General features: G+C 43.3%; 2 protein-coding genes and 1 long non-coding RNA gene across 7 annotated transcripts; 1 reads left to right on the top strand and 2 right to left on the bottom strand.

Moving 5' to 3' along the window:
* Positions 1-3,713: 3,713 nt before the first annotated feature.
* LOC124189774 lies at positions 3,714-23,918 on the top strand. 5 transcript variants are annotated; one of them, XR_006872653.1, is made up of 6 exons: positions 3,714-5,081; positions 9,880-10,296; positions 10,436-14,661; positions 16,332-17,520; positions 19,044-22,988; positions 23,146-23,918. XR_006872653.1 is itself a non-coding variant. In XM_046582243.1 (5 exons), the coding sequence occupies exons 1-5, from the start codon at positions 4,784-4,786 to the stop codon at positions 19,430-19,432; spliced, it is 6,522 nt and encodes a 2,173-aa protein (XP_046438199.1). In that variant the 5' UTR covers positions 3,714-4,783; the 3' UTR covers positions 19,433-22,989. The 5 variants fall into 5 exon arrangements, 1 of the variants encoding a protein (XP_046438199.1); XR_006872652.1 differs by having other exon boundaries at positions 19,041-22,988; XR_006872654.1 differs by lacking the exon at positions 3,714-5,081 and adding an exon at positions 7,576-8,007 and having other exon boundaries at positions 19,041-22,988.
* On the bottom strand, positions 18,590-19,078 carry LOC124189785. The gene is made up of 2 exons (XR_006872663.1): positions 18,949-19,078; positions 18,590-18,865 (listed from the first exon to the last, which is right to left on the bottom strand). It is a non-coding gene; the product is annotated as an uncharacterized LOC124189785 (long non-coding RNA).
* On the bottom strand, positions 23,907-25,309 carry LOC124189779. Its single transcript, XM_046582253.1, has 3 exons — positions 24,791-25,309; positions 24,517-24,726; positions 23,907-24,453 (listed from the first exon to the last, which is right to left on the bottom strand). Exons 1-3 carry the CDS (start codon positions 25,307-25,309, stop codon positions 24,385-24,387), a joined length of 798 nt encoding a protein of 265 aa, XP_046438209.1. The 3' UTR covers positions 23,907-24,384.
* Between the last annotated feature and the right edge of the window lie 252 nt (positions 25,310-25,561).

Below are 25,561 nucleotides of genomic sequence, written 5' to 3'. Positions count from 1 at the left end.
AAAAAGAAAGATGGGGTCTCCGGCATTTTTTGACGGGAGTCTATACATCTAAATGTTGGGAAAGTCTGAAATACACATCGCAAAAAAATGCTTTGACCTAAATGTCAAGTTTTCCTTCAATTTAATCATGTCAATTACTCTCCACCGAATTTACAGAATGGGAGTGAGTATACACATCGTGCACAATTCAAGTCAAACACCCGAAAAGAATGAAATGGCCTTATTTAGCTGCGCGGAGATTCTTGGTAAGAGGAAGATTGAGGACGCCACACAGCAACAGCCCAACGTCTCTTTGCACACCTGAAGCAACCAGCTTTCTTCTCATTACGATGCCTGCAGAGACGCTATACAACACAAATAACAAGTGTGTGTGTTCTGTACGATCTGGAATGTGTCTCGATGTCTATAACATTCCCAAGTTCAAAATACTTGTGCGGTGTGATCTCGTTATCCCGTCGATATATAATATTTCTTGTGGCTCGTGGAGGAGAAGATTTGGGTCACGACCCAGTAGGGGAGGCATCATCGGCAAGACGTCCAGCCGATTTCAAAGGTATTTTTTTTATTTATTACGTCTCTTTAAATTAAATCGACGATGTAGAAGCAGTAATTTTTTTGGAAAATAGAAAGAAAAAACACTGCCGAGTCACTTTGCTGCGCTGACTCAGTTATTGAAGCAAAAATTCAGTTCAATGAGAGAAATGTGTACTACATACAAGGACCGAAAAAGATTCTCCCGAATTCAATGGTATTAATTCATTTTTTTTTGTGTTTGTGTGTGTGGACAATTTGATTCTCTAACTGGAATTAAATTAAATTTTTTAAACAGATGTCTCTCAGAGCGACTGCCATCCTCCTATTTCGTACACTCGGGCGTGACGTATCCGCTCGCGTACAGGTAATATAAGGATCCCTAAGTTAAATGAATCGTTTTCAAGTCGACGCGCGGTTGCCACAATTCCTGCGGGTATAACGTTACGTGTAAGGAACCCACATACTGGGTTTTTATCCGCGACAAGGACACATCTTTCACAGCTGGGAAAAGCGAACCGGCGACGTCGTCAGAAAATATTACCATCTAGAAAGGTAAAAAAAAAAAAACACGGGCGGACTCCGTGAGTGGTTTAGTGGCGTTTCACGCATCGGCGACGATGAAGCACGGAACATAATTTCGACACATCCTCAGGGGGGAAAAAAATGCTATGCACTACCAATTTTCATAAGAATCAAAGGCTTTTTTTTGTTGTTTTTGTTTCAAAGAAGCCCGAAGAAATCAAGGCTGAAAAACCCCGCGCGTCATCATCGGATCGACGTTCGGTCAGCCGCTGATTGAATTAAGATGAGTTCGTGTTAGTATTACGTGTAACACATACTCAGTTGTATATCGGACGCTGTCTATAGCGTGACGGCATGTGATATTTTTTCCCGTCGTGTCGTCGTGATGCGGATGCCATTGGAGGAAAGAAAAAAGGGAGAATGAGAAAAGAGGATATTCGAAAAGTTTTCCTTATTTGGGTTTCTTTTTCAATAGGGCAAACGCATTGGAATCTTTTTCAGGGTGTATCGGGAGAAAACATGCATTCCATCTAATTGGATCATCCCATGATGTACTGCTACACCCTCCGCCCTCTCGGCTGGATTGTTGGATTCCGACACGGCATTCTATTCTCACGGTGCTTCTTATATACAATAAGCTTTTGACTTGGGTAGGTTTCCAGTAAGACGATCCATCTGACCGCAAGAAAAATAGGAGTAGCAAAGAGCAGCGGAAGAGGCCGGAATCGAAATGTAAGGGGGGGCTCTGAAATCGGAGATGGGAGTCGATGACATTTTCTTCATGGGAACCGACCACTGTTTGCTTTTCTACGATTCCACATGATGACATCGCCATCCTTGTCATGTAACAATTCTTCGACAAAGAAAAAACACGGACAATATTGTGATAGTCGAACAAAAGAATGAGGCGGGAAAATATGGTTGATGAGGTGAGCGTGTCAAAATGACAGCCGTGCAACCAGCCAACCTTTTGTGCTGGATAAATAACAATCAGCTGATGAACGATCATCATCATTTCAAAGAAGAACTGCTCCCCATCGCTCGTGAAAAAACGAGTCTACATTGTTATAATTCCCTGCAGCCATCCAACAACCCCAGATTATAAACTATTTTCATTCCCGAAGCTGCTGCGGTAGTTCCTTGTTGCAATAACATTTGAAACAGCGCTCTGCAACTGCGTGCAAACATACACATAAAAATAGTGTTTTTCGGATGATTCTTTTTATATACTTGTTCTTGTTTGGTATTTTTTTTTTCGCGACCTTTCAAAGGCGTGACTCACGCCCCCCACCGTGAATCACGCGCCACTCTTTTCGGCATATGGACGAGAAAAAATGTATTATGAAATTTTCTATCGGTCGTGACCTATCGGCTGCTGCCGTCTTGTTTCTCCTCTCGTGATGATGATTGGTTCCGCCACAATTGAAAAGGTAAAAAAAAAAATAAGAATATCACGCGAGCGGTTTTTTTTTTTTTAACCAGAAAATTGAAAAAAGATAAACAAGCGCTCGGATGATGGAACTCACGACCGGCGTCGAAACGGAACAACCAACACAAGCACCGGTTGAAAATAATAATAATCCGAAAAAGAAAAGAAAAAACCTCAACGGTGATTTCTAGTAGAGAGAGAGCGCCGCGTCCGGTTGTACGCGCTGCACGCATAATATAGACGAAAAAAACAACCGTGAAATCGGCGGCTTCGTAAATAAATCTTTGACGCAGCCACTCCACTATACACAGTCACTTTGCATTTTTACCGAATATAGTTTTGATATTTGAATGCGTTTTTCCTGTCGCTGGCATGTCGAAGTTGAAATCAGAGGCAAAACTCTTTTCACGGTTGCTGGTTGTTCTTGATAGATGGAAGAACCGGTACACCGTTAGTTTCACGATATGCCGTCATGTTTTCAAAGAAGTTATGTACTATATTATTTCAATTTTTTAGTTATAATGTTATAGCGAGGCGGCATAGCATTCGTATTCAAATTATTCTCGGCTCGTTGGATAATACATCTCCAGATTCACCGTGATACTTTGATTGTTTTCCAATCCATCCGGAGCTCCGGCGACCCCCATTGTGATAGACGTCCGCCTGGATGGTGATCGGCGTAGCGGGAGCTTGTCTAACTAACAGAGAATATGATTTCCAAAATCTTTTCTTCTTGTTAAGAAAGCCGAAAGATTCTCTTCTCTCTTTGACCGAGTTAACATCCATCGGTCATGAAGATAATAATAAAAGAGTCGAAATTCTTCGTGCGTTCGGGGGGTGGTTATATGGTGAATGAAAAGCAACAGAAAAATATTTTGGTAGTATTATAAGAAGAATTGCTCTTGAATATAGCCGGAGGGAGTAGCCGCGGGAGCCAACGCTCAGGAAATGTATCCAAGAAAAACAAGTGAGAGAAAAGATAAGAGAGAGAGAGAAAAAAGGGATGAATAAGAGTAGAAAAGAGAGAAAAAAAAAGAACTTTACTATTTACTGCGCTGCAGGGCGGGGGGAGGAAAAAAGGAGGAGCAGGTGGATGAACTCCCCCCCCCCTCCTCTCTGCTATGCATACCTGTGCTTCGCACCTGGCGCAATAGGGGAGGTAAGAAAAAAAAAAGATGGTGGTGCCCTCTTTCCAATAGTGCTTATGAACCAAACGCAGCAGCAGTCAAGGTGGTGGTGGTGGTGTGTACACGCATAGAAAAACGTACCTGGGCACCACTGGCACCAGCGTATACATGCATAGTAGAAATACGAGTTTTTCAGTCTCGAATTTTTTGGCTTATTCCCATCGCGACGGTATTTCAACCGTGGAGCCAGCAGCAGCAGTCCCGCCTTGCGTTTCGTCCGTGCGTGAGTGTGTCGACTGCACACACACATAGCTAAAGCGTGTAGACTCTCCCGAGAGAGAAGAGAACCGAGCGATGACGACGTCGTTATTATTCTGCTACGCATTCCGGCCGCCTGTTTGTCATTCGATCGTCTAGAAAGACGGCGTGCGGGAGTTTCTTGACTTGTCTCTCTTCTTTCTCACCTTTTCAACGTTTTTCAAACGAGAGACACAGACACAAAACGTGACTCGACAGTGTGCATATACTCGTGCGGAAAACTAGAGACTATTTGTGTGTGCGTCCGTGTCGCCGTCCGCACTGATTGACATTAACACCGGGTTAAGGAGTAGAGTGTCATCATCACCCGAAAGTTCAACGGCGAATAAAATAGAAAAGGACGACGCACTCTAAAAGGGTCTTCTCCATTTCTTATTTTCACTATCGATTCTTTTCTTTTGTGCATTGCAGACTGTGTGTGTGTGTGTGTGTCGGTGTGTAAGCGGGTTATGAATCGACCGGATGTTTGCTGGTTGATGGGGGTGAAATTATAACTCCTGAGCCTCCAGCAGCAGCTCCTTTTTTTTAAACAACAATAAGAATCTAACTGGGAAATTTCTTCAGTAGTGATCCAGCCGACCACCTAGACGGACGCAAAAAAAGTGTATAGCCCGGACCGGATGTCAGGTGTGGAGGGTAGAAATAACAATGGTGCGAACGATACAAGACTGTCGTAAAAGAAGGAAGAATCAAGTGAGTCTAACATTAAAGTGAAGGTCCTTTTTGGTGATGTTTAGTGAAAGGAATTTGTTCATCACGACCGAAACGAAAATTTTTGTTTTTTTAAACAAACAACTGTCATAAAAGTTTATATATTTGAAAAAAAAAAGAAACTGCTGTGGGGGTTAATACGATGTGGAATTCAGTGCTGATGGATGGGGTCAAATGGTCGTTTGACCGGTCATCTCCACCGTTGACGGATGGCGGCGGCGGCGGCAGTCATCCAGATTTCGGTTTAGAAGAAAGCCAATTCCGTAGTTGGAATTTCGAATCGCACCAGCAGACCAATTATGCCGACTGGACAAACAGGCTTCACCCGGGAGAGGAGAACGAAGACGCCGAAGACTTATTCGTTCATCACGATCCGGTCGACGGCCGAGGCACCCGCAGGAACTACCCGTCAGCCGCCGAACTGTTCCGCAATTTTGTCGGTAAGTTATAATGCACTACATCAACGTCTCGCTCTTTCTTATCAGATAAACCCCGTTGTTTCGTATTATTGGTCTTAAGCAATAGTGCGGATGTAGCAGGAGCAGCAGCTATAGACATTTTAACAGTATAGGATGGTCCGACTATTTCTTCTCCTTTTCTCCCGACGTTTTTACAAATGGTTAGCGCTGCTGGCCATTGTTACTAGACCCGCTGGTTATTATTGTGCCGGCCAATGAAGCCAGCCGGAACACACCAACCGACGATATTTGTGTGTATATCCCCATCGAGGGTTGGGGTAGTACGGTACTATGGACCCAAAGGAATTTTTCGTTGGAATTCCTCCTTTCTTCGGTTCCTTGTTTTCTGTATTTTTCTCTTGTTTCTTATAGTTGCGGGTCAATTAGACTTACCGTGGTGTGCGCAGCACGGATAGCTGTCACAAACGCTGCCCGTTATGTCGCCTGTTGCTTTTCTCTCTGATGCACACGATGAGAAAAGGTCGAGACAAATAATTATTTGTGTGAAAATTTCTTTGACACTTGAGCAGGGGGCGGAGCTTTCTTCTTTCGGTTAAGCAAAGAATGCGACCGCCCGCAAATTGAGTCGTATAACCATTCCGTCAAGTTCAAAATTCCCGCTATGAAAAGTCATTAACTATATTATTGTGCGGTCGAATCAGATTTGAGTTGTTTTTTTTTTCTTTCAGGGAGGTCTTTGAATATAACACATATTGTAGAATTCTTTTCACTAGGGTAGGAAGTAGATTTCGAGGTGATGCATCATGTTTGTGCTGCGGTCCCGTATATATCTAAGAATTATGCGTGTTTTCGACGCCCCAGCGTCGCCATGCCTTGAGGTATTCAAATTCTACCCGAGCTTTTTTCAGATTTTTGTTTTGTTTTCCTCCCCCTTGGTTTTTTTATTTTATTTATATGGGTCACGCTTAATCCATATCCGGACCGCTGTGCTTGACGTGTCAGTGCTCTACATTTGTGTGACGCTCTTCATTCAAGCGTGAATTGAGAGTAAATGGCTGTACAATCATATCAGACACAGTAGTTTTCTCGTGCTGATGTCATTATAATGCCACTCTTTTGGAAAAAAAAAAGTATTCTTTGAGGCCGGAACTCAGTCAACCTGTTTATCTACCGACAATAACGCCCCTAGAGGGGGGGTTATATATATACGTTACGTTTTGTTGATTCGATAGTCATTTTCATTTAGATCCGTTGATGGGTGACGAAAGTTAAGGGGGGAAAACGAGAGACATAGGGTGGGGGGGATACGTAACAATGAAGAGCATCATTTCTGGCCTCGTGACCCGTGACGTCACGCACAGACAAGTTTCCAGGGGAGCGGCTGCTGCTGCCTGGAAACACACTGCGCGTTCTTTTGTTTTCTGGACGATAAAATCATTAAAACAAACCAACGAATATTTTTTTTTCTTCTCTTTTTGTTTAAAGAGAGAGAGGGGGGGGGGGGATCTCTATATAAGTTTCTGCTCAGTTTAGCGTCACGCGGACGCACCTTCATGGCCGGAAGCCCCTAACCGGAATCCGGATCGGCAGACAAACAAAATAAAGAAAAGAAAAAAACTTACACATACACACAAGTCCTAGTGATGCGAAGCGGTTGACGTCAGGTGTACACCCAAACAAGAAACGAAAAAATACTAAATGGATTTTCTTGTACAAAAGTCGACGAAGAAAATAGGTAATTATTACGACAGCGCTGGTGGAAGCAAGTCGTTTTGTTTTCCACTCGACTGCCAATAATATGACGACGAGACGAGCGAAGCAATTGTTGTACCTATTGTATACATGTGTTGCAAGAGAAGTAGTATGTTACGTCTATATAGGAAATGACGTTATCTTTTAAAAGGTTTTCGATGTATAGAAAGATAAACTGCGCATTGTGTGTAGTACCACAAATCTAACGGAGGCAGATTCTTCTCTGCTGTACAGTGATATATTGCACAATCCATATAAGAGGAAGCCATTTTTCTCTTTCCTACGTTATTGTCCCATTAAAAAGAATGCACTGTACACTTTGTGTGCGTTTTTATTTTCTATTTCGGGGAGATGACGACGGTAACAGCTGAGCGTCAAAAGGCCGTCCATGTCCGCCTGATGGAAATTCTTTTCATCACCCGAACAGGAAGGTATTCTTCGTCGTTTTCCCTTCATCAGTTAACTTTTTTTAGACATTTTCCCCCCATTATTATCACATGGTTGGAAAGCAGAGAAAAATCCTGGGAATCTTCTTTTTCTCTCTCCCCTTTTATTTCCCTGTTTTCACGATAGAAAAAGATATTCCCGTATACTGGGAGAAAAATAATAGAAACGGTTGACTTCCTGATGCCTTGACATCATCAGTCTAGCTGTTTATTCTTATTCCTTTGTTTGGACTAAATGGGCCGGTATGTATAACTTAATAGCCAGCAGTCTCCACCTGAAAACGCCAGCAAAAGAAATGATTGGCATTTTAGAAAAGGTTCTGTCGAATCGAAACATTCGTAGAACTTTTCGGTGAGCTGGTGATTTTAAGAATTCCTTTCATGCATCCGGAAAAAAAAGAGAACGACATGTAGGAAATGCGTAAGGGACATTTCCTTATCGAAAAATTCGACTGCTACCACTCATCGTCAAACAGTGGACGTGATAACAACGTTTTTTTTTATTGTGGCAACCGGCCAAACAGCAGTCAGGAAATCAAAGCTTTTGAATTTTCGATTGGCTGATGTTTTTATGTATGCGTATAACAACCATTTCTGGAATTGTGTATTCAAATCGATTTATTATCATACGTCAATGTTTCAGCCCTAAAGTTCAAGTGGTATTACGTCAAATTGTTGCCAAAAAAAGTGACTTGATAACAAATCAAATTTTCCTGGTGGGCGGAGTCTGCAACTGACAACCAAAAAATGTAAATACAATTTTTTTGTCTATTTTGAAACCATTAGCGAATAAATTATGATTGTCGTGTTTTTAAAATTCATAATTAATTCAATTGCTTTGCATATAGACCGTTGGCGTTAGTTAATTATTCATTTATTCAGTCAAAATTTGCAGCGGGGGGCGGGCACAAAGTGATCTCTCAAGAACTATTCAAGGAAAAAAGAAACATGTGGTCGCCGTCCTGTTATTATTGTTGCCAGCAACTGTGTGGGCTTTGTGGGGTCAGGTTTTTTGATCGCCAACCACTTTACCAGTCATTAGCACGGTGCTTTTCTTCCAAGTGGACCACGTGTCGTGACGATGTGCTTCGTGAACAATCGACTTTCAGCAGGCATTTTTAAGTTGAAACTATTACCCGCATTTTATAAACTATTGAAAAATATTCCCTGGGTAGTCGTCAGACCGGTTCTAATATAATGGCTCTCATAGTTTATTTCAACTCTCTCCATCATCAATAACTTTCAGAACCCAATACCACACATGTATTGGTACAAGTTGGTTCTTTACGAGGTAATATAAATTGAACTATCTTTTGGCAAATAGATAAAAATGTCCACTTATTTTAGTGCTAAATTGTTGCTTTTTCCTTTCTGGGTTTCTCGCAACTGTTGGAGAGCTATTTTCGTGCCAATAATTATTGGGCCACACTTTGTGGGTGCAGCAAGACTGTGTTGCAGAAATAAATGTGCTGCCCAACCTTGATTTTTTCAAAGGTACGATGAAACATTTCCAGACTGATAGGGATTTAAAGGCAGTGATGCAGGTGTTTATTGAACAGAGCTTCATGAAAAATTCAAGAGTTTGGTCGAGCCATAATTTGTGACTGTCATCTCTTTCATTTTTGATGACTCATTCTTTACAGTTAATATATCTTAAAAACATCTGCTGAGTAACATTATACACAGCACAATGAGCGATTTGGTTGAAATTTAACGACATCTCGTCGCCCTTCTTCTGGAAACTGAAAAGGATAGATAATGATTCGAATGCTGTCCACGTACACTTTTTCTTGTAGTGTGTGTGCACGCAACCGTAGATAACTTCGTTTAAGACAAGAATTTTCACTTGCTGGCCCTTGAAATGTCACATTCCCCTCCTTTTTTTTCTACTTAAACAAAATGTGATGGTGCGTATATATTCCAGCATTTTTCAAACTCACGAACGGGGCCCTGTTAGTGTTATTCGCCCTGCCAACTGCTTCACTAACGAACCCAGTTTTTCCTGTTTTTGTTTTCTTGTATTGACGAGATATCTGCCATCGGCATTTCCAAGAGCTCCGAGCAGAATGTCACGCACTGGTTGTTGATTTTGGAAAATGTTGATTGCTGGGCTGGTAGTACAATGAACTTTTTTATTATTTTGTACCCTTTATCCTTCCTTGGATGTTTCATCAGGAAATTTTACATTAATACATCTAGAATTTGTGGCTTTCGATTGTTCCAAATCGAACGGTCGGTTTGACATTGCTGGGAGGTATTTTATTTTAAAAATCAAGCTCTCCGGAAGTAGCTCATCGGCACGGGGGGCTCCCGCTGTTTTAAAAAATAGCCAGGCCCTTAAGAGTATAGCCTAGTATGTACACACGCAGTAAGAGTACCGCAGTTTGTTTCGTTTGCCTGGGAACCTACTTTGAGGGGAAAAAAACTTTGGGGTGAATTTTTCGAAAAAAAAAAAAAAATCTTCCACTTTGTCTTTGTCACACCTTAGTTGGATCGTGTTCGTTCGTGAGAGTCGATGACGTTGTCCGTGTTCAAGGATTTACGACATAATAACATAACGGAAGTAATGAAGATGTTCATGTTTGGCCATTTTTGTTTGTTGCCCTTTTTTCATTGTTTAGGCGATGAAAGCGCTGACCGGATGGAATTCTACATCAACCACCTGACGATGGAAGGCTGCGATGCCAACAACATAGCCTCCGCTTTGATGGCCGAGTCTGAATGCACCGCTGTCGAGGAATCGTCTGCCAATGTCGTCTACCGGCCGCCATTTCCGCTGCTGGATACAATCACCGAGGAAACGGTGGAAGAATTGTTGCTGGAATTGTCGGATTCGTCATCGCTATCAGCATCCGCCAATGATGAAAGCTCGGAGAGTCCCAGTTCCAATTCGGGACGTTGGGGCTGGGGTTGGGGCTGGCTCAATACCAGCGACGATGATTCATCCAGCGTAATTCACATGCCAGTTGGAGGAGGGCCGTCAGCAATCACATCTGGATCCCTTGTACGACATTCCGAGATGACTGATGTCAATTCAGGTAAATATATGAGGCTAATTATATTTTCATTTTGATGGTTATAAAACCGTCGAATGGCCAAAGTCCATATGGCGCCGGCGCCACATCGGTGCTCTTCTCTGTTGTTGTTTATCTAACGGATGTTATCTCCTTCTGGCAGGAATTTATCGTACAGACGGACTTGACGTTGATTTCGATTTGGGTAATGACGACGACGATTTCGATGATAACGACGACGGTGAATGGAGCGAGCGTGATCAGGAGGTGCCCAAAAAGAAGCGCCGCATCGGCTCCTCTATAGATGAAGAAGACAAAGAATCGGCGTCGTCACGCAGCCCTTCCGTAACCGACAGTCTGATTCAATTCGAAGCGCTGGAGAAGGAGCTGGTGGACACGGAGTCTGAGCCCTTCGCTGCCGAGGAGGAGGAGGAATCGGCGTCGGCTGTCGTCTTCCGCACCAGCGCCACTACTTTACCCTTTGAAGACGCCGATGACAGAGTCCTGTCTCCCGAAACAGACCCGGAAGTATTCCTGGATTGCCACGAACATTTAGAAGCGGGAGGTCTGGTTGATGAGGAGGCTCGACTGCTGCAGACATCTAGCGTTAATTTTTTCAACTTCTTGGATAGTTTCCAAGAAACTTCTCAAACTTCGAGCCAAGAATTTTACACCACGTGCGGCAGCGACTGGTTCTCTCCGCCGTCGCGTTCATGGTCTTCGATGCCGTCGTTGGATTGGAATGTGGGAGATGAAAGTATTACAGAGATGAGGAGTTGCAGAAGTGCGTGCGACGTTAGCGGCGATTGCGGCGTTATGGGAATGGGCGCTTCCGGCGCACAGCTACAGCAGACCTATCAAGGGCAGAGCGCGGCTTTAAGACCTTCACAGCCGTGGGTAATCACCTTTGATCCGCCGCAAGAGATGGAAGAAGAAGAAGAAGAAGAGGAGGAAGATGATGATCAGGTTAATGATGATGATCATTGGGAGCCGGACGGGTTCCTCAATTCCGACATTGAAGAATACGACACGGGAAGTAATTCAGACGACGACGATTACAGCACCGAAAGAGGAGATCGTTTCGATGAATTCGGTCTCGGATTCATTTCGGGCAGATCTCAGCGCATGAGATCGTTCCGCAGTTATGGCGACAGTCTCAATATGCTGGACACGACAGACGACCCCATACTACACTCAAACAGCAGTAGCAGTTCCAGTTGCAGTCCGGATCGATCCAGCCCGGAAGAAGATCATCGTCATCCGGCGTCTTCACGGTCGAGGCATTCGGTGGAAGCGTTGAGCGAAGACAGCGGTTACGGCGACGCGTCCGGATCTCATCCGCTGATGATGCAGCAGCAGCAGCAGCAACGAACTAGCCCTGACAATAGTAACAACAAACGTGCTGGAACATCGAGCATGGAGGAAGCACGGATGGTCGACCCGTCAACACCCCCCGCCAAGTGCCACCACACGCTCGAATTACCCAACAGTCTTGGCCTAGCCATCTGCCTTCCAGATGGATCACCCCCCAGTTGCAGCCCGGGCGATTGTCAATGGTCTCCGGAAGTTGAAAGAGCAACAAGGGACGAATACCAGGACGAAGACGACGACGACGACGTTTGGGAAGAAGAAGCAGAAGAAGAAGAAGAAGAAGAAGAGAAAGAGAAAGCGGATGAATTGCGTGAAGAAGACAAGAATGAGGTGAAGGATGAAGAAATGACGGGCCAATCTGCGTTGCTGATGCGCCGCCAGCCGCGCAGTCGACCTACTCCGCTCAGTTTGAAAGAAGCGGAAGAGTTTCTCATCCTGCAAGATCACGCAGCGGAAGTCGTAAATGATGGCCAATCCAGGTGTGGCGTGCCAGAGATTTGCATAGACCTTGAATCGAAGATGAGCCACACCTTGGACGGCAACGCCGCCACCAATGACGACATCCTGCCTGATCACCCTGGAACCGATTTAGAAGCGTCTAAATTTAACCCCCAAATTGGAAGCAGCGGATGGGAGGAGGTTCCAGACGGAATGGGGGAGGCAGTTACTGCAGGAGCAGATCACACAAAACAAGCGGAGGGAAAAGGAGAGGAGGAGAAGGAACAGCAACACAGCCTCCTCCACTCGACTGACGGCGGCTCGGGTTTCATTCGGCCGCCAGACGCCTCTAAACACAACTCGGCCAGCCACGGCCACAATGTGACGTACTCTGACTCGATCGCCATGGATTCGGCATTTTATCCAGCGCCAGTCGTTCTCAAACGCTACGGACCGCGTCAAGAAGTTGAAGTGTACATTAGTCATCAACAGTTGCCCGTCGGATCGGAAGATCTCGATCCCCCCGTGCCCACATCGACGACCGTCGTCCCGTCCGGATCCTCGATTCGCGGAGTGCATTTCTCGCCCGTCGTCTCCGCCGTCAACTGGAGAGAAAGTTATTTGAACCAAAGTGAAGATGATAGTGACGATCATTCGACTTCAAACGGGTCGGCCGCTGAAACGAATCCGGAGACGAAGAATTGCTCCGCTCCGCCGGAATCGGCCACAAAAGTACGAGTGGCGGAAGTATCGCCCTCTGTGGCTCAACGAGTGAAACTTATGCCCGATTCACCGCCAGATGTCGTCAATGTCATCGAGGCCGATCGCGGAACACCGAATTCCGGCCGGAACGAAAGCAATAGCAACAGTTGCACGACGACTAGCAATAGTGCCACTACTACTGCTACTCCTACAACAACAACAACACCACCACCTTCGAGTACTACAACAACTGGAAATAATAGTAAGAAACCTCCCCTTTTCCAGCGTTTCTCCTTGTCGCGGTTGAGTGCCCGTATGTCGGCCACATTCAGCCGTTCGGATTCGAAACGGGAATCGGGTAAGAAAGTAGTCGGCTCGGATGGTCCAATTCCCACCGATGCGAAGGATGTCCCAACAACAGCGACCGAAACGACAACAACATCGCCGCCCGTCGCCAAGGGCAATAGCAAGAAGAGCAGCAAGAACAAACAACAACCGGACGCCTGTCCAGAAGTCAAGCCAACTTCCAAGAAAATTGATGACTTTAAAGTTGTCAAAGAGCCAAAAAAGAGATTTTTCAGTCGAACGTTCCAGCGCTCGTCGTCCACTCCACCTATGAGCTCATCCGTCACCGCCCAACCGGAAGCAACCATTCAAACACGCGCCACTTTGACGGCCGTAAGCCCAACGGCGGCGACAGCGGCGGCGGCGGGGGCCTCTGGCAATGACAACAACGGTGCCACTTCATCATCGAACGTTTCGTGTCGTCCGATTGAATCGGTTGCCAGGCAACCGGCCACAACATCCTCAAATGACGAGAAAAATACTCCCCCAACGTCACCTGCCGCCATTGGGGACAGCAGTCGTCCTCCAGTCGTCAATTCGACAAGTCCAACAACCAGCCAGCCATCAGTCGAGCCTGAAAGTGGGTCATGTCCGCCGATTCCATCGCCACGTAGCAAAGTTCAAGCCAGTCACGCCAAACCGCCTTTGCCGCCTCAGACGAAGCCTCGAACGATTCACGCCCGTAAGAATTACTTGGTGCAGCCGGCCGAGCCTCCACCACCCGTGCCAATGGTGTCGTCTGCTGGCCTGCAGCATGCGCTGCAACACTTTAAAGAAACGGCCCGAATGGATCGTGAGCGACTGGCCAATTCGGTGCCGGATCTGGTCGCCACCGCGCCGTCGACGCCGACGCCGAGACCCACATCCGATTGTATTGATCCAAGGGAGACTAACGAGGTGACGACGGCGCCGGCGCAGCAGCCGCCGCCAGCCTGCCGTCCGGTGACACTTTTCCCTGCCAGTCGTGAGCGAGCCCGTCAGGCCGCCTTGAGTCGTGCGTCGTCCGTCGAGTCGGCTTGGAATGCCACGGCATCGCGGGCCGCTTTGAATCTCTCACGCCGAAATATTGCCTCGAGCGGCAGCAGTCAAGACGTTGCTGGCATCACTGGTGGTACTCAAGGTCATGGTCGGACCAAATCCCGTCCAGTCGTGCCCGGACTCTTGGAGACTAACCTGGACTCTGTGCCATCGTCCTACAGCAGCAGCAACAACAACTACAACAATCCGGATGAGACTAATCTGGACGAATTGATTCAGAACTTGCAACTCTTTTGCAACAACAACAAACGTGCAGTTGAATATTCACCGCAGCCGCTGTCTGTCGACTCCGCCAGCGCCACCACCACCAACTCTGATAAGAGATTTAAGAGTATGCTGAATTTGGGTTCGTCCAGTGCACCAGTCAGTGTCCAGCCGGATATCGACATGATGATGACCGATCCAACATCGTCCTCCTCCGTCAGAGTGCCGGATGCTAACCGGGCCAAATCGATGGAATTCTTACTCGACGAAGACAACAAATCCACGGTTCAAGTAAGAATTTGATTAAATAAGTCACGTAGTCAAGTTTTACGATCTAATTTTATCTGGAATCTGAAAAAAACAAAATGTGATCAATCGTTTTGAGCGTCTGGGGTTTTTCCCAGAAGAGAGAATGCCGTCAGAGAACAAGTGAATTCCACTTGTTTTTTTTATTTCTTACTCGTCTTTTTACCTTGAAACGAACGCACCCAACAAACCAAAGTGTATATTTTATTTTTCTTCGAGAGGGAGAGAGACGAGTTTGCCGCGGGCCATTTAAAAAAGATTCTTCTATTCTTCTTCTTCTTCTTCTTTTTTTAAAAAAGGAAATAGTTTCGAGCAAAAACAAATGCCAAGCGAGACCAAGCGTAGGAAAGAAAAAAAAAAGCTTCGGTTGATTTATTTACCAGTGAGAAAGGCGAAGGGTAAAACCACTGGCGAAGGAAGAAAGTGGGAAGGACCAAAAAACTTGGATGAAAAGATGGAGAAAGGCCCCCAAAGTGATGATAATAAGTCTGGAGCTGTTACACACACACATTCTGACACAAGCCTAGTCTTTTTTTGCCTAAACCCCCTTCTTTTTTATATATGCTCTTTTCTTTTCTCCTTTAGAACTTCTTTTGCGGCCCAGCGTAGTATATGTATCCGCCGAGTCAAGTGACTGTTTCTGAAGCGAACGTATCGATTTCTTTGAATGGATGCCTGTGTTGCCGACTGTTAAAGCAGGGACACTCTTAATACGAAGGGGGATCTAAAAAGTTCTTTTAATCTCTGGAAAGAAAATTGCGTAAAGAAAAAGAGGCCACCGTCGTGAAATATTTATAAAAGCCATGGAGCAATTTGAAATCGTCGCAGCCTTTTGCTTTCTCAATGGACTTTGCCCGCTCGGCTGGCTCTAATCAATAGGGATCTTGACTTTCTCTCTCTATCCGCTCTCTGCCGCTAAATAATCGATACGTGTTTTATGAAATAATCGATTGATACACATCTGGTGGCATGTCATAAAAGTTGGGGTAGTAGTTGTAACAAATTATTGGAGAAGTATTGGATGCAATTTGGGGCTGTCGGCCGGGGATGGTCGAAGTAGTTAAATATCCCAATTGCGCATATACCAACCGGATAACGTCAATCTCCGTTCCAGTCGCACTCCCAAAAAGAAAAGAAAATGTTAATAGAAACAAAAAAGAACGGTAAAATAACCCAGCGTTATTTTCGTTTCGCCATATTTGTTAGTTCCCCGAAGGCGTGATAATATCAATTATTATAACAATATACGACCTCGGTTTGGAACTGGTTCGATCCATCACAGTCAGGAGCAGCATCCATCGATGCGCGAAATAATAGAAATAAAGAAACGTGCGAACACGTACAACTGGCAGAATCGAATAGACTCCGTTAGAATGCTGCCCGTTAATCTCTTTTTTTACCGCACCAAACCGGAGAATTGTAAGGTTTCAAGCAACAATGGCTACCGGACATATTAATAAGTCGCAATTGCAAGGCCTTCCCCTTTTTTTAAATGCTTTTTTTTTTTCATTCGCCAGCGTTCCAGCTCATAAATTTTTGACAATAACCTTCGTATGGATGTTGCGTGATGGATGGTTTATATTATGTTGGGCAAAGCATTTATTTTTTTAAAACTAACTTTGTCCCGTCTGTTTTGTGTTTTCCGCCGTTTACAGGTTCCTGAGAATCAGCTGAAAAAGTGCGGAGAAAGGAAAATGTCGGAGCACGAACTGCGCATCCAGCGCTCTTTGCAAAAACTCAACGTGCCGGAATGGTATAAAAATAACGCCCGCTCCGGAATCGGTGGGAGCACGACGTCTGGCTCCGCTGGAGGAAGTAATGGCTCTGCTACTACGGCTACTAATGGATCCAGCAACGTGAACGCCAACAACACGGGCGTCCTTCGTCGTCGGGACTATCACGGCGGCAGTATCAGCTTGAGGAACGGCGGATGGAGCGGATTGAGCAGTGCCAATCGAGATGCTGGAACAGCCTCATCCATGACCAGCTTAGGTTCAGCTTTGAGCCGGTCAGGAACGCCCACACGTGTGGTTATACCCACGCGAGTGCGAGCGGATTGGCGAAATATCAAATCATCGCGTGAATCGCTTTCCAGTCCGGCGGAGACGTGCAATTCGCCCAGCTGGAACGGGGGCCCGACCTCGTTGAGTTCGACCCAGCAATCATTCTCCAGATGGGGAAGTGGGCGATCCAGTTACAGTACCTGCCCATCTCCAGCTCCGAGCACGTCCTCTTCCGCTTCCGCTTACCGGACATCGTTGTTGAATCAGCACGGTCGAGCACCCTACTTGGGCTGGCGATCGCAGGAGAAGTTGAACTCCAATCCAGCACCGCTGTCGATCTATCAGTCACCGGCCGAACGACTTGCCTCCACTTTATTGACGAAGACGGGCGATGTCGGTCGCAGCGAAAGCCGAGCGGAAGCCGAACCCACTCCGCCGCAGCTGCTGCCCCAGCGGCAACAACAAGACGAACAACAGGAAACGGACGAAGTGGTTCGATCCAGCATCCGCCAAGTCACTTCAGCCATCGTCCATTACGTCAGCGAGAGCAGTGATGGAGACCAGCCACCTTCTCCGGCTAGCCGGAACGGTCTCTCACGTAGCCCTGAACGACATCCGCTGGAGGCTCTCTCCAGATCACCTTCACCTCGTCGACAACGTTGCGTTTGGCTGGAGAGTTCCTTCGTCGGAGGAGGAACCAGCCCGACAAGTCATCACGCTAACGCCACATCACCGTCTGGTTCGTCACCCGGCCGGCCGGAATCACCTCCATCTACTGGATCGAGTCACCATTTACACCACCATCGATCAACGACCAGTACGGCCACCAATGGAAGGCCAGGTGAGTTGATGCTGGCTTAAGAAAGGAAAACATAACAAAACAAAACGTGGAAGAGAACAAAATCTTTAGGGAGTTTGAATTCTCCCATTTCGGCCGATATTTTAGAGGTCGCATCAAAGTCAGAAAGAAAGAAAGAAAGAAAACAAGTTTTTTAAAATTTTATTAAGTTGATGCCCCCCCCCCCCCCCCCGCCTTAAACATTGCGTCAAAAATTGAAAGATGAACGAACTCGCCGCGTCCAAAGCTACGAATTTGGCCGTTATTTCGGATTGACGTTTCTTCAATCTTTAAATATTTTTTACACAACCACCAAATTTGACTTCCAATCTCGTTTCAATTTCCACCTAAAAAAAATCTAGTGCCTTTTTTTTCTTTTTCAAAAGCAAAAAAATTTAACAGATTGTGTCACTTTTGAGTCCTTTGATATTTTCTCTCGATCGAAATACTTGACGTCAGTGTGTACATAATAATTGGCTTTGATTCGCATATTTATACTTGCTATATTGGACAATGATGTATCACGCAACTATATTTCTCTTTTTAATTTTGCGTCGTCGCTATGAATTCTTTCTTTCTTTCTCCAATGACTCCGATTATTTTTCTTTTTCGCCCTGATGATGTGTAGCTCTCGACAAAAATCTCTCTCTCTCTCGAATCTTTCAATCATTCACTCTGACTCTTTAACTAGTTGTTTATTCTTCATCGGATTTTTGTTTCTTTCTTTCCCATTTACGCCTGACAATCAATTAGACATGTTAGTTTTTTTTTTGCCCGACACCGGCCCACCCATGTTGCCCTATCCTCAGTGTATAGTAACCATCCCTTTTTTAATTTCGATTTTTCGACGGCTTGATGTCTCTTATATAGCATGGAATTTCAATACCGTTTTTTTTTTTCTCCTTTCTCCTTTTGTTTGTTTGTTTGTTTCGAAGAAAGATTTCGTGTATGTTTTTCGTGCGTGTCTACTCTCTCTCTCTCTCTCTCTCTGTCTGTGTCTCTTTTGTGTTTCTTTTACCCTCCTCGATATCTTACACTTTCTTTGGGAAATGTTCGATTTTTGCCCCCGCGCTCCCCCTCCTTTTTACTATACAAGAGACAAAGCAAAAAAACAAACAAATATTAATTAATATTTCATCCGCCTCTCGCTGCGGCTGTAAAAGTTGCAATACAACAGCTTTGATTAGTCCGGCCAAAATGTTGTGTGTGTTGTGATTTGTTTTTTTTTCCTTGGTGTTTATTTTTCAAACCAAACAACGAAAGGTTACCAAAGTCGATGACCATCTCTCTCTTAGTAGATTATTTCGTTATCATTTGTGCTGCATCAAGTTCGTTTTTTCGCCGTTCTCTTTTTAGAAAGAAAAAACAAAACAAACATTAGACGCTGAACAAACAAACAGAGCCAGAATGAAAGAAATCCTATACCCGCACCCTGAAAAGAAAACCAAAAACAGTTAATGAGTTATGACTTGTATAATTGGACCCTTGGCTGTGTGCTGTGTTGGGTGTGTTGCTTGCTTCAGCAGGGCTAAGCGATAAAACTGGGCCGCTGTCGGTTGTGGACAGAGATGATGCGACTTCGCCACAGCCTCCGCCTCCGTTGCTGGTAGCCAAACGAATCTCACCACCGCCCGTCTCTGCCACGCTGGACGACGTCCTCAATTCATTGCTGGGCCTGGCTCCTCCCTCGCCAATGCACGGGCTCCTCAGACGGCCCGTCTCCCAGCCGACCATTCACAACAAACAAGCTCATCATCAACAACAACAAGACGGGCAGCAGACGACGACGAGCCAGTCCCAGCAGCCGTATCAACATCAACATCAGCAGATGCGTGGCAACAACAACAACAACCATGAAGGAGGAGCATCGAGGAGCTTCAACGACCTTCGATCCTCCTCCCATCACCTCCAATAAATCAACGATCTTTTTTTTATTTTTTGTTTCGTTTTTTCTAAGTGAAACACGATGAAAAAACCAATGTAGTGTGTAGAAAGAAACATTATTTATAGTGCTCTGTCCATCTCACCCACTCCACCGTAGCCTAATTAACCGCGATTACGGATTATTTCCGCTCCCACGCGCCCGCGCGCTCAAAGTCGTGGGAAGTTTCAGACGCGGGACTGGAAAAAGTTTAGGCACTCGCGTTCCCCCCCCCATAGAGTTAATATATTGCCGTAATAATAACGGTGAATGTATTATACTACACAGCAGAGCAATAGGAAAGCGGAAATATTTTGTATCTGCTGTATAAAAACATGGACCTTAATCGGGTTTGACGTCGTATAAAATACTGGAACTTCAGGGAAGCGCCAAACTAGATTTTTTGAAGCGTGATTTGGAGAGATTAAATACCTGCCGGCGCAGAGAATGACAATGCCGAATACATAATTAAGGGCGTGCAGAGGTGAGTGAGGTGAGAGATGATGAGTTTGCGCATTGATCATGGAGATCCGGTTTCACTTGTTATCGCTGTTCACGTTGTTGTTGTTCTATTTCTTTACAATGAATTCTATCCACGTATTTTGTCTTTTCTTTTTCTAAATTTTAATTCAGTCCTTAACCTCTTTTTACATCGGTTAAGTTTATTCGAAACAAAAGTTTTAACTGTACATTTTCATACTGTTTGTTATTAATCCATTGTCGCTGTGTTATTTTTCTCCCAAGAAATTCATTCTTTTTTTTGTCGATTTCAAAATGAATCCATATGTCTGGACTAAAGATGGTCTGTGCTTTCATTATATACTAACGAAATATCATACCTACTCGAGCACGTCTGTTTTTCCTTTTCTAGTTGGATTTAGATTATTTCAAGGTAAAAGACTTTGAAGATGGTTTACAACATTTTTAGAAATTTCTAGCAGAGCTTAACTTTTACGCGCAAAAGTATCTCCGGAATCAAGTTTCATCCATTTTTCCTTCTAATCCAATTTTCGTTTCTAGGCGTCCTTCATTTGTTTTCCCATTTGTAAGTCGTTACTCTCGCAGAGCCACCTACCGACATCTCAGCTAACACAGCTTCAATGTAAACAAATGATGGCGGTTTTCAAAACTGAATCGAAGTGAATGGTGAAACACGTAGAATGGAAACAGTTTGTATCTAGTCTTGGTGATTAAACTAAACTCCAGAACTGTTTCCCTCTTCAAACATGATTGGAAAGTGATGTTCGTGAATGGCGTGTTCCGATCTGCCGTTGTCAAGTGCCATTGAAAGACCCACAGCTTAGCCCAATATTCCACTTGAGAAGCTGCTGCTGTTGTACTCGAAAGAAAACTGACTATCATATTATATCTGGATGAATGACGTAAAACTAGCATCGTGGCTGCAGGGTTTGGCAGGTTTCACCACTTTCTGCTCTCTAAGGTAAGTCCAAGACACATGGTCAATTTGTATGGTTTTATTCTTGACATTGTTAGCTCTGTAGGTTAGGTGACACCTGACAAGGTTTCCTTTATTATTTAAACTCATTCAGATTGTGGTACGCATAAGATTTTTTTAGAGAATTTGTAACAAAGTCGATTCAACTGTGTTGGATTGAAAACCGTTTCCCATCAGTTGTGAAATCATCACAAAATCATGACCCATTCTTGTTCTTTTGATACGACCTTCACGATTTGAATAGACTTTATTGTTTGGTTCGTTGACAATCAATATGTCAATTGACAATGGAAGCAATTAATATGGAAAGCAAGACGGATTGTGCTCTCAATCTGCTGGCGGCAGGCAGCAAGAGTTGAGATGAGAATCCATTCGTTTTCATTCAAAGAGATGGGGGGCTCTTTACGTCCTTCGACCTCTGGGTCTGATCGATCCATCCTGCAATGAGGCCATGGATATCTTTTGAGTTTTGACGCATAGTCAATGTGCGTCACTGTCTAACGTCAATGGATTCAATCTAAACTCCAGTATAGGACTTTTATGCATATTTGGTTGAAACCGAATCTTGATTGAGTGATTGTCTTTCAAGTGCAGTAGCAAAATAAGGATGAATGACGAAATAATTGGAAAATACCATTATTTTCTTGCACATTCTTTGATGCAACCCAAAAAATTTTCAAGGCCCTTTCTGTCAGACTCTCTGGCCTGATTGAAATCTTTTTCTTCTTTGCTTTATCCGTTGCTCATCGGTGCATTAACAAACAACATACTGCACTTGTTCCATTTCTGTTCCACCACTCTGCATAATGAAAACAGCGTGCACTATATTGAGCTTCGTGTGGTTTTCTTTTTTTGTTGGCCGGACAGTCAGCTCAGCACAGTATAAACTTTTGCGCCATAGCATTATATGAGCAACCCCGTGGATTAGGCAGGACGTTATTAAAACTGACTTGCTGGTGCGGTGCTGTAGAGTGTGTGCGTATATTTTTCCGTCACGAAATCAGATATCCCCTTCACCTCATGTTTCTCCTATCCAACTTTCTTGAGGAAGAAATCCCCTTTTTTGTTACTTATTTATATAATACCATTATATGACTTCCCAAGGCTGTGATGCTTGTCACGAAAGCAATACGCTGTTCATTTTTCCAAGCGCGCAATAGCTCATGGACACGAGCCTTTTTTTTTGTGTTACTACACGGTGTGTTTCAGTACCACAATATATTCATTTTGTCTTGCGTCAGCCACTCCCTCGTTTTATCTTCAATTTCCTAATTTTGTGGACATTGAATACGCTATCCCCCCTCGGACATGTTTAACGTGAATTTCTCCTTCTCCACTGGTTTTACTGATAATAGCCCATGTCCTATTGTCCTTGTGGTTTGTGTCACATTTCGCCGTATCGGGGATGGTGCGGCATACGATATCTATTGTCGGAAATGTTATTGGGAACTTTTGTCCGGAGACTCAGGCGGACGTGGATTGCTTCTTTTACGTAATTCATTTTCAGAATCCCTTGAGAAAAATAGGGTCGTACTATCTTCCCCGTCTTATTTACAGTTTGCAACACTTAAATCTTGATCTTCCTCATTTCCACGGAATTCGTCTGGCAATCAGTAAATTATTCTTGGAAGTAAATTGATGAAATCGTTCCGCAAATGTTTTTATTGTTTTTTTTTAATGAATTTGAATTAGTAAGAAGGGATTGGCCAGCATGCCATCTTGTGAGTGCGTCTGCCATTGGACACCACTAGCGCCAAAGTTGTTAACAAAAACAAAGGCCCGTAAAATCATTCAAGGCACTGGGCTGTCACTGTCTCTTGAGAAATAACAATTGAATATTTCTTCATTAATGATTGAAACCGCGAAAATAAATGCCCCCGGCTGTAAGTCGATCAAGGAATTTTAATGAGTAGGCCAGCACAAAGAACAGTTAGTAGTGCGTAAAGAAGCATTGCATTTCCAGATTCAAGTATCAAGACCCTTCCATTCATCGTCCACATTTAAATCAAGTTAAATTTGACTCATGGCTGAAAATACGAATTCCAGACGCAAGCCTCCTTTTCCTAATTCAAGGCTATCACTTTCTCAAAATAGGTATTTATATAGTCTAGCATACTATTAGCTATTAGGGTCCAAAGAAAGTGCTTTGTGAAATGTGATCCAGCAGACATGTTGGTTGGCCAAAATTTAGCTACTTTTTTTAGTTTTGCTTTACAGAGGAACTAATTTGTATCACTTTCTTTCATTTAAGGAAAACGAAAACTGACTCTGTTGTACCTTCCAAGGGAAAGAAAAAATCTAATGAACCTTTGTGCAATCATAGCTCTCGTCAAGTGTCCAAGAAACAGAATACTGAAACTACAACTACTGTTGCCCAAAACACAAGACAAAAAGATTCGTGCACTAAGATTGTTCCAAAATTCAAATGTGAAAGTGAATTAGAAAGAACTATAAGGTTAAGAATGGAAAAATTAAAAGAATCCCAGAAAAAACTTACAAAGTCAAAAAACACATTACCTGAATCTTCTCTAAGACAAAAATCTACTAGCCAGCAAACTTTAAAAGCAACCAGCAATACTAGCTCCTCACAAACAAAGTTAAAAGTTAAAATTCCTTTTCCTGAGAAGAAAATTAAGGTGAATAGTCCTCATGTCAACAGTTCAATGCCACAGAAACAAAAAACTCTTATGATTTGGAAATTTAAAGATGGGACCACTGTGAAAAAATTTTGTTAGTTCTTCCTTTCATTATTTATTGAATGGTGATGGTGGACAAACAGCAGCATGTCTTGTTATTTTTTTTTCAGCACTCTTCTCTCGCAAGTATAATTTTTTTTTTGTATTTTGATACCTGCCACTGATGTTTCTGTTTGTAATGCCATTTTTCTGGCTTTTAAAAGCATAGAAATCATTTCTATGAATTATGTCTGCTCTGCTTATGCATTTGCAATTTAATGCATGTGCCCATCAAACCAATCAATAATAAGTCAGTTATTTGGTATCAAATACAGCATTTTGATTTAAATCTTTATTTTTCAAACTATATTTCTATCAAGATAAAGGGAAATCAGCTTATTTGTAAAGTCATTGCATCCGACCGAAACATTATCAAATTATTATTTCACTAGCACGTAAGCTATATGCGATAATTTTTTTTTTCAACTGAAATTTTCTTTGCTCTAAACTTTTTACAAACTTTTTAAAAGATTGTGATAAAAGTTTTTCGCTGTTCTTCACTAAATTCCTTGGGAGTTTCTATAAGTAAAAATCTGATGATCATTTTTTAAATGTAAATTTGAATATTAGAAAACACGATTTTTTTCACTAAAACGTGACGTAAGAAATGCTGGAGCCTTAAATGTTTCTCCCTATGAGGAAAACAAAATTGTCATTTCCTTTCATTAGACTTTGTTATTTGTGTTGCCGATTCTTCTGGCTTTTATTCTTTTAATTTACTCATATGTGAGTGCTTCCTACACGTTTTGCTAAATTTAACTTCGCTCCAGTCTGTGATTATTTACGCGCAATATCTCGTTAGATAGTGCCACGGTGAACGCGTCCTATAAAATATAAAATGTTACCAATAATTTTAATAGAATTCCCGATTATTGCTGTATACTTACGCATATTCTTTGATGCATTTCATCCGTATTTGAAGGCGTTAAACGGGAAGGTGCTACATGATTTTCCATGCAATATTGACTGTAAGCTTTCTGTGCTGCTTTCAAACAGGGATCAAGAGAAACACTTTTTTCAATAGTTTCTCGGTAAGCCCTTTGTGCAATTTCTGCTCCTTCTCTACTCACTTCTTGCAACGTCCCACTGGTGACACCCTTCAGAATGAATTTTCAAGATGTAAAACAATTTTCTTTTTAAATCCTCTTTTTGTTTACTCACTTTGATGATATTGGAAATTAGCAAGTAAAGATAACCTCCAGCAAAACCGAAAAGTAGAAGCAGTATTGACGATAGAACTCGTGATAGAAATTCCCATCCTTTCCATACTTGAACGAAATAAACAAATCCAATAAAGGAAAACACTTTAATCAACAAAAATATTTCATTGTTTTTCCTTTGATCAAGTAAGGTGGTTGTGTCAGGTTGGATAAGAGTTTCTTCTTGAATTTGAGAAGAAGAAGTGAGATTGATGGGTGATTGAAACTGTGACAAAGTATTGTCGTATGATTGCATCGATTGTTCTGTAGTATTCCCAGTTTCGTTCGTAATAACGGGTTCGGAAGCGTCCGGATTGTCTCTTGACAGCAATGGTGCAACAGTTGCATCCATCGATTCTTGAATCATATTTTTATAAGCGGATGAAAAGACTTGAGTGTTTTCATGTTGTTGGACTGAAGAACCCTCTCGAATGTTCGGCAATGGTTCTGTGTGGGTTTTCTTTCGTTTTAAGAATTTCATGTTTGTAGTTTTCTTGCCTGTAAAATAATAAAAGCCTTATATAAACTATTATTATCGCGATCTTTTCATCTAAGGTGCGAGATGGAAATAATATTACCGTTAAAAACAAAACCGAATGCACTCGTTTATTTATCAAATCGTCGACTCCCAAACTGTCACCTGATCAACGTATCACTAATAAATGCGTGTCGTTGTTTGAAGTAATTTTATCTCTAGTCAGACGGAGACGATAGAAGGCAGATAAAGATTTAC

The sequence above is a fragment of the Daphnia pulex genome, chromosome 3, assembly GCF_021134715.1.
Source record: "Daphnia pulex isolate KAP4 chromosome 3, ASM2113471v1".
Classification (NCBI taxonomy): domain Eukaryota; kingdom Metazoa; phylum Arthropoda; class Branchiopoda; order Diplostraca; family Daphniidae; genus Daphnia; species Daphnia pulex.
The sequence above is the reverse complement of the archived record's forward strand: the minus strand, read 5'-3'. Positions and strand labels throughout refer to the sequence as shown.

Excerpts from the sequence above, each read along its gene's own strand:
- LOC124189774 (XM_046582243.1), top strand. The coding sequence starts at position 4,784 with ATGTGGAATTCAGTGCTGATGGATGGGGTCAAATGGTCGTTTGACCGG. Across the intron at positions 10,297-10,435 it reads GATGACTGATGTCAATTCAG|GAATTTATCGTACAGACGGA; the intron begins GTAAATATATGA and ends TCCTTCTGGCAG. Across the intron at positions 14,662-16,331 it reads ACAACAAATCCACGGTTCAA|GTTCCTGAGAATCAGCTGAA; the intron begins GTAAGAATTTGA and ends CGCCGTTTACAG.
- LOC124189779 (XM_046582253.1), bottom strand. The coding sequence starts at position 25,309 with ATGAAATTCTTAAAACGAAAGAAAACCCACACAGAACCATTGCCGAAC. Across the intron at positions 24,727-24,790 it reads TAATTTCCAATATCATCAAA|GGTGTCACCAGTGGGACGTT; the intron begins GTGAGTAAACAA and ends TTCATTCTGAAG. Across the intron at positions 24,454-24,516 it reads AAATGCATCAAAGAATATGC|GACGCGTTCACCGTGGCACT; the intron begins GTAAGTATACAG and ends TATATTTTATAG.